The sequence below is a fragment of the Microtus pennsylvanicus genome, chromosome 3, assembly GCF_037038515.1.
Source record: "Microtus pennsylvanicus isolate mMicPen1 chromosome 3, mMicPen1.hap1, whole genome shotgun sequence".
In the NCBI taxonomy this organism is placed as follows: domain Eukaryota; kingdom Metazoa; phylum Chordata; class Mammalia; order Rodentia; family Cricetidae; genus Microtus; species Microtus pennsylvanicus.
The window spans coordinates 27,723,965-27,733,103 of NC_134581.1; the positions used below are offsets into that span (position 1 = coordinate 27,723,965).

At 37.2% G+C, this 9,139-nt stretch overlaps 1 protein-coding gene across 1 annotated transcript in view; it reads left to right on the plus strand.

Annotated features, from left to right (window-relative positions):
- Positions 1-7,847, plus strand: part of Pls1 (plastin 1) — a 90,326-nt gene extending 82,479 nt beyond the window's left edge. The window contains exons 13-16 of the mRNA XM_075964969.1: positions 487-620; positions 933-1,056; positions 5,754-5,878; positions 6,117-7,847. Of these exons, the coding sequence (XP_075821084.1) occupies positions 487-620; positions 933-1,056; positions 5,754-5,878; positions 6,117-6,252 (519 nt within the window). The 3' untranslated portion in view covers positions 6,253-7,847. The remainder of the gene's footprint in view (positions 1-486; positions 621-932; positions 1,057-5,753; positions 5,879-6,116) is intronic.
- Positions 7,848-9,139: the final 1,292 nt, after the last annotated feature.

Here is a 9,139-nt window from a genome sequence, read left to right on the forward strand (position 1 = left end):
TAACTTTTGGGGCCTGTCCTGGAACTCACTCTGTAGTCCAGGCTGGCCTCAAACTCAGAGATCTGCCTGTCTCTGCCTCTGCCTTCCAAATGCTGGGATTAAATTCATCCATTTTCAGAATCACGTTGTTGTTGTTTTTAAAGATTTATTTATTATGTATACAGTATTCTGCCTGCGTGTATGCCTGCAGGCCAGAAGAGGGCACCAGATTTAATTTTAGATTGCTGGGAATTGAACTCAGGTCCTCTGGAAGAGCAGCCAGTGCTTTTAACCTCTGAATCATCTCTCCAGCCCCCTTTGTTGTTTTGATCACTTTCCTGTAAATTGGGTGTAATTGTTTCACTTGGTCGTTAAAAAATAACATTTGGTCACATAGTGTCATTGCTGTTACTTCTCCGGTGGTTGGGCTAGGCTGGCATAGTCTGGGAATATTCTTCAAACCTGTTGTTTTGTTTCTTAAATACTAACAGTTTTGCTTACTTACAGATTGAGAACTGTAACTATGCAGTAGAGCTTGGGAAAAATGAGGCCAAATTCTCGTTGGTTGGCATTGGTGGGCAGGACTTAAACGAAGGGAACGCAACCCTTACTCTGGCACTGGTCTGGCAGCTGATGAGGAGGTAAAGGCTCAGGTCTTCATTCTTCGTTGCCTTTGGAAGGAATTATTTTAAATTTTTAAAATACTATCTGGCAGTGTTCTGTTTTGATTAGTGAGCTTTGTAACTTTTGAATGTAATTAAGTGCAAATGCCAGACTAAAATAAGAAATTTAAATTTTGGAGACAGGAACTTGCGATCCTTTAGCTTCAGCCGTTCAAGTGTTGGGGTTATAGGTGAAAACCACCACACCTGGCTATTTCTTAAATGCTGATATAAATTATGTGAAAACAAATTCCATCCCCTTGTCTCAAGTTCATATCGTTTCTGTTGCAGATACACACTGAATGTGTTATCAGATCTTGGGGAAGGAGAAAAAGTCAACGATGATATCATTATTAAATGGGTCAATCAGACTCTCAAAAATGCAAACAAGAGCACTTCTATTTCCAACTTCAAGGTAACAAGAACTTTTAAAAGTTAATACCTAAGTTAACTGAAGGGATGTTTAATGAGAATTATATTAGTGAGGTTCAGAAACATATAACCCAGGGATTTGGGCGTAGTAATTATCTGGGCTGTGTAAACTCGGAATAATTTGAATTCTTATATTTTCTATTGGTTTATCTATTGAATATAGATGCAGGTTAGTGCATTTAACATGGTAATCTGATGTCAAAAATAGAATTGAGCCAAAACTCCAGTTGTCAAGTGAAAAAGAAGCTTCAGTGTGTTGGTTGTTCATATAGGCCTGTAATGTTTTGTGCTCCCTAGCAGCAGGGTCTGAATCACACTGGCCTCATTTCCAAGCCATACAGAGCCAGCCAAGGCGATGCAAGTGGGGATTGAGAAAACTGGTAGGAAACACGATTCTTGGTAGGAAACACGATTCTTGTCATCCGGTTTCATAATGCACTTAACACTTTCTTCTGCGCATTTGTGGACGATTCATACAGCACGGAGAATGTAATCCGCACCAACATACCCACTAATTTCCATGCATTTCCATTGTGTTCTGCTGTTGCATGCAAGCTGGTATTAGCTACAAATAAGCATGTTTGCTTGAGCATATTCATTCAGTGACCCTTATGTTTGTGACTTTTATTATATGTTTAGAAAAAAGCCCAGCAATTTCTGTTTTTGAAAACAAAGTGCCAATAAATGAAACCCTAAGCTATTTTAAAAGACACCTACCCATCTTTATTCCTTTCTTTGCCTTTGCTCTGTATGTTTAACAGTATTTGAGAGTAACAGAAATATCATACATTGGTAAATTAAGTCACTTTATAAAGACCAATGCTTCCAATGGTTTTAACAGAATAGATCTTGGGAAATATGTTCCCTGGGTCCTAATTCAAGTACATATTTTTCTCTTCTTTTGTATCTTGGAGCCGATAGCACTATTGTTTGTAACTTTTAGTCTGATTTCTCTCCCTGTTTTAGATACAAAATACAATTTTAAAATGTAAATAGGAATGTGGTATATTATAAAATTCTGTAATTGGTCATCTCTGAAATTATAATGCCAAAGTTACACTTACTTGTATATTTATTAAAAATAAGAATGGTAGATTGCATAAGGTTCTAGGTTCGACCCTGGTAGCAAGCAAATGTGTGTATGTGTGTAAATAAATTACCAAATACAAAGAAGAAACGTTTAGAGACAGGAATATTTATTGATATAAAGTATATAGCTTTTCTAGCTAAGAAAAATCCAGAAAGTGTAAGAAGTTTATTTACCCCCTCAGTGTCCATTATTTATATTAAAGACAAAGCTGTAGAATGGATGTAATTCTACTATGGAGCAGATCATAAAATTCAAGTCATAGAACTGATTTTCTCAAGTGTACAGTCTGGTTGATCTTTCTAACTCAATAGGCAGTGAGGAGCGGACAGAGAAAACAGATTTGATGGTGGTATATAGGCTCGAAGTGCATACACCTCATGAAAATGGCCTTAAGTAACTCAGCATAATAAACATTTAAAAACTAAAAACAAAACAAAACCCCGCAAGTTGATTTGAACATCAGCTGGAGGACAGGTTGAACTGGTGGACAACATAGGGAGCTAACAAGCTAGGAGCAGCCATCTTGATTAGAGGCAACATTGAGAGGATGGTTTCTAAAGCACATTGTACAGAGCAGATTAATTCAAGATCAACGAGAAAGTGGTTCTAAATCGGGAACACTGAGTAAAAGGCATAATGTGAAAAAGGTAATTGTTTCAGAAAGAAAAGCCTGAATTCACCACATTCAAGACATGCTATAATTAGGCATGTTAGAAAATATATATTTAACCCTTTTATTTGTAAAGAATTGTCCCTCTCTAAGAAGACGGAGAAGTAGCACATCAGCAAGTAATAACAATTGTAATTGCCGTTTTTAGAGACTGGTAGTCATTATGCTAAGCAGACTTCACATTTACCAACTCTAGGAGCAAAACTGGGACATTCGGGAAGTTAAATAACTTGTCCGCGCCATACACCTTTAAAGAGAATCAGCTTTTTTTTTTTTTTTATCAAGATCTGTCTACTTGCAGCTTCAAAACCAAACTTTGTAGTTGGATGGCCCTGGGTTGAACTCTTGCCTCAGACTTGTAACCTGTGTGACTACATATTACTTATTCATTCTGTAATATCAAAGCTCACTGTGTCAGGTGCCTTGTTACCATGGCTACCTCAAAGAAACTCACTGTTCAGGAAAGGACATAAGTAAGAAAAGGAGCATTGCAGTTTGAGGTGTCGGCAGTACTGTGTAGATCAGCTAAAGAGATGGCAGTGCACAAAGACACCTGCTTCTCAGAAACCTTGGCAGCTTGCACTAGTAGCCGGGTTACGTCTATGGGTAAACGAAATTGACCTAATATGTGATTCTTCATTTAGCACCCGAGTACTCAATTGTTCTTGGACAAGTTATAATATTAATTTCTCTGTGTTTTGGTTTCCCCCAAGTCTAAGATGGAGATAATATCTGTCTTCCAAGATTATCGTAAAACTAAATAAGTTAACAAACAGAAAAAGACTTACGCATGTCTGGCGTGCAGGGAGGGCTCAGGAAATGGGGCTCGCTGTATTAATGGCACTGCCTGTCTGTAAAGGGCATCAGATGTGCCATTAACATTCCTGTTGAATCTTTTAGAAGACTCTCTTGGTTACATCACTGTTGTTGCCACTTTTATTCTTAAAAACAACGAGAAGAATAATAAAATAGAGTAACAAAACAAAGGAAAGAGATGCTGTCTTGGAAATCAGGCTAACCTCTAGGTTTCATTCTCTTTTAAGATTCTAGAAATTTTCTCCTTATTTAATTTCTTTATGTTTAACTTAAAGGAAAAGTTCTGTAATGTATATGGAACTAGGGATTTTCACAATATCCTCTACCCCTTTGCAATAATAAAATGTCTTTCGATGATAATGTACAAGTCAGGGGAGTTAGAAGATAGGTCTGTTTTCTTGGAAATATTATTTAAGGATCTGATAAAATCTTTAGAAACTTAAACTTTTTATTGAATTCAGTAAAAACTTCCCCCACAGTAAAACACAAAAATAGGAGGGGGGGGGGAATCATTGTTCCTTACAATAATGGCCAAGAATTCTGTGGCACTCCCATCCCAGAGCTCAGGTAGAAGAATGCAAACCGGTTTAAAGAGAAAGGTGCTGAGGACAATAGCAGACAGGCAGAGGTTGGTCAGTCTTCAGGAGTATTTGAGCCTGTAGTTCCCTGCACCACCCATGACTGCTTTGCCATCAACCTGCCAACTATACCCCTAAGCTGATTCTCCTCTCAGTTCTAGTGCTGGTTAGGACAGAGGTTCATTCACATTCACATTCAGGAAAGGTTGTTGATTTCTGAAAGCCTAATTAACTGAGGCTCAGGTAAAATCACTGTGGCGCTAGAACTGCTCTGTTCGTCTTATACTGGGGCTTTCCGTTTTCTTACTGCCCCTCCACAAGGGCTTTTTTAGATACTTTTTTTCTTAATTATCCCTTCCCTGTCAATTATTTATAATTGTGGGTGTTGTGCGTATGCGTAAGTCTGTGCACTGTGTGCATGCCTAGTGTCTGTGGAGGTCAGCAGAGGGCTTAGATCCCTCGGCACTGGAGTTAAAGATAGTTGTGAGCCACCACATGGGTGCTGGGAACTGAATCCAGGTCCCTTGGAAGTGCAGCTCTTTAACTGCTCAGCCATCTCTCCAGCCCTCCTCTATGAATTTTTAATACACAGATACATTGTATATCTGGTTTTGTATTCTTTACACATAAAGTTTGTTTCAAATGCATGACCTACTTGCAATTCAGGTTCATTCCTAGAGCACTGGATGGCCAGAGCTTTCCTTGAAGCTCATGTCCACATTAAGGTATGGACACAGCAAAAATATGAGTTCTGTTAGAACAGAGAGAGGTAAGGCGTGAGCCAGTGTTGGGTAGGCAAGCAATTGAGGTCATTATTCAAGCTTAGAACAACAGATCATTTTCCCATCAGCAGGCAAGTTACAGAATCAGTTCAGATTTTATATTTTAACTACAATAGTCTATCCCCTAAAGTGATTGTCCATTTTTAATTCATTCTGGAAGTAACTAGAAAATGAAACATCTTGGGTATTAATATTCTACTGTCATATTCAAATACTTCATGTTTATTGGCTGTGTTAGCATTTGATCTTTTGGACTTAAGTACTTCATAGTTAAAAGAGGGTATAGTTCATTTGTTTCTGTCATGTAAGATTACAATATAAAGACAAAACACTTAAATCACCAAGAACGCCATCTTTGTAAATGTGAGGTTCCTGTCACTATTTGATTCTCTTTCTGAAAATACTGACCCAAGTCTTAGGAATTCATGATCCACAAAATATAAAATTATTAATTTAAAACACATCAACTCCGTTTCAAAATTATTTTTCACAGAATAGATGCTTCAGTTGGCAAAAGTAGGAACTATATTCAGGTATGGGGCAACTCTATATGCTATAATTTACATTAAGACTGAAGGAAAATCTTAATTTAAATAATCTGTTATATGTGTTGTTTGCAGAAAAGTTTAATATTAAGTACAAAGAAAATTTATAGGTTGGTTTCAGTTATATGACTGTGACCAGAAGCTGGCATTTGTGAAAATTAAAGGTAAGATGTTCATGTATGTTTTCTTTATTTCCTAGGATAAATCCATTAGTACAAGTTTGCCTGTCTTAGATTTAATAGACGCCATTGCACCAAATGCAGTTCGCCCAGAAATGATCAAGAGAGAAAACCTTACTGATGAGGACAAACTGAACAACGCTAAGTAAGTTTATATCAGACCACGTTGATCTTCTCACAGTCATAACCTAAAATACTTACAGGGATGTTTTTATCTTTTAAAGTACAATTCGTATGCGGAATATGATTTTTAAAAAAATCACATCCTTAATCTTTTTGTAAAAGTTAATCTCGTAAAAAAAAAAGAATTCTTCTGTTTAAAATGTATGAAGTTAAAACATGGTGGACAACAAATGCCAAGGTGTCTTTCTTCTCTTTTCAAGATATGCCATTTCAGTTGCTCGGAAGATTGGTGCCCGGATATATGCATTACCTGATGACCTCGTAGAAGTAAAACCAAAGATGGTCATGACAGTGTTTGCCTGCCTCATGGGAAAAGGACTGAACAGAATAAAATAATGAAGCATTTACTATCATCTGCCACATTAAACACACCGAATGTCTCAGTTTACAGAATTTTGAATTGTAGTGGCTATAAAATCAGAGTATCTGTATGCTCAAAATAGTTCTGTATTCAGTAATGAATAACATTTTGTCCATGCTAGTTAGAATTTCTCAATCTTTTTGATTACTTTAACAATCAATACCAAGACAGGAACATCTTATCAAGCTGCTATTTCAAAATTAAATTATTTTATTTCCTAAAGGTCTTACAAAATAAGACTAATCATTCTTTTTCATAGCTCAAAATAGATCTGTTTTGTCAGGTTCTGCTATTAAATGTGTTTGGATTCTTTTGAAGTGTTATTTAATTTTGATCACAAATGTACCTAAAGTCATAGTCCAACTCAATCCTTTTTTACCTCTGTAAAGGGGTCTAAAACTGTAACCTTGCTGTAAATTTCTATCTCACATATAAATTTAAAGGGGTAAATATGGATCACCAACATAAAACTTTTTTAATATGAAAACTAATTCTTGAATAGACCTCAAGGTTCACTCTCTTGCATAAGTTGTAGGAACTTTTTACTTAAAGTTTGATTGTAATTGCATTGCTATTTTACATGTCCTAGTTTGATAATATAGCATTCTTTCTGACATGTAGTGCAATACTGCATGTTGGTAAGATGCTACATATATGTTTTTCCCTATAGCATCTGAACTGCCCAGATTTTCTCAAATGGTATGTATTAAGCGGTCAGCTAGCCGTTAAGTATTTATTTTGCCCCTAGAAGATGTATGAGATCTGATATGTGAAGATATCTTTTACAAATATTAATTATGAATGTGTGTATAGTTATTTTTTTCACCTAATTCCTTTCAAATACTTGCAGCCAAACACTGGATAGACCATCCCAACTGACATCGATACTATCCTGTTAGCATCGCATTACACTTGCTAGTTTCATTACTAGTTGTAATGAAGCCGACATAATTAGAATATGTCCACCAGATAACCTCAGTAGAAAGCACATAACAGCTAATGTCCATCATAGTTTCGTGTTTCTCACAGCCCTGTGTAACCTGGAGATGTTAAAGGTTTGTGTTCCTTAGGAAGAGTTAAAACTTGAAACCTCTTTCCCCCAGAATTTTTAGCAGTAGAGAAATTCTGTGGCTCATAGTGGAAGCCAGAAATACGCTCCCACCTTCCACTTTAGTGCCAGTGAGCTCTCCTACTGTGAGGCAGAAGTGCTTCGCTTTTCTCTGTGCGAATGAGTTGTCTACATCTTCCTCCTCCCCTGGTCAAAGCATTTATGTTAAGGGTGAGAATGTCTGTGTCTTTAGGGTAGACTTTTTTAAATGAAATACTAATAGGTGGAGTTCTTAAATATATTCTTCTACAAGAGATTTCTTTGCCTTTTATATTTTGATGATTGTTTTCTTATATGAAGATGTAAGTAGGCTTTTGCTCTTCTGAGAATATTTAAATCATGCTTCTCTGATTTTTTTTCACCATCATATTTACTAAGATAATCTGATTGACATGGAATTTAGTACTTTAAGGCATTCTTTTTCTCACAAAGTATATTTAATAAAATGCTGTGTATGTAGAATGCGTATTTGTGTATTCATTTTATTTAAAGAAATCTATAGAGCCTTCAATATTGGTCTGTTATAAACTTATTTACCACAAAAGAATACAACACCTAAATGAAGAAATACAAAAACTTACTTCTTTGGAGGTCAGGTTTCTTCTTCTTTCATATAAGAAAAAAATTAAGGGGCTGGAAAGATGCCTCAATAGTTAAGAGCACCCACTGCTCTCCCAGAGGGCTCTGGTTCAATTCCCAGCACCTACATGGCAGTTCACAACTGTCTGTAACTCCAGTTCCAGAGGATCCGGCATCTTTACACAGACAGGCATGCAGGCAAAACACCAATGCACATAAAACAAAAAATAAATTTTTTAAAAAAGAAAAATTAAAATTCAAAATTGTACTGTTTTTATCATTGTGTGTGTGTGTGTGGGTGATGTGTGTTGATGGACATGCATGCATTATACATGTGGAGGCCAGAAGACAGATTTGTGGAGTCTGTTTTCCCTAACACCTTTATGGGAATAAACTCAGGTTTTAACCAGGAGGTGGTGGTGCACACCTTTAATCCCACCCAGCACTTGCGAGGCAGAGGCGGGCAAATCCATAGGCCAACCTGGTCTAAGGAGCAAGTTCCAGGACAACCAGGGCAACACTGAGAAACCCGGTCTTGAAAAATCATCAAAAGCAAAAACCAAGGTCTTCAAGTTTTCACAAACAGCACTTTTATTCGCTGAGCCATCTCACCAGCCCTCATATGAAGAATTTCATTAGCGACTACCTGCATGACTATTACACATTTAGTTTGTGATGAAATCATTTGAATGAGTAAAATTCAGTAGCACAAATTTATTGTCTCCAGTGTTCAAATACTACATGAGATTCTTGGGATTCAGTTAAGAAAAAAAAATAGACAGTCTTTTGACCTAAATTCTAGTGGTGACAATCAGTCAACAAAGAAATAGTAGTAAATAAAGCAAGAAAGGAGTAGTGATAATGGATGGAAGAAGCAGGAGGATGTGCTGCAGTGGGACTTGGGAGCTGAGGGGAGATTATTTGGGTAGTTAGGCAAGGGGCTTTGTTTTGGGCTGTGCTCAGCAGGGAAACAAATGCAAATAGAGCCTAGCAGGCCCTGTGAGAAAGAAACAGGCAGAGGTGGCCCTAGATCAGTACGGGGAGGACGACGTTGAAAAATATTACTGGACTCTCTGAACATGGCGAACAATGAGGGCTGATGAGACGCCAAGGACAATGGCACGTGGATTTGATCCTACGCAATGTGCTGGCTTGGTGGGAGCCTAGCCAGTCTG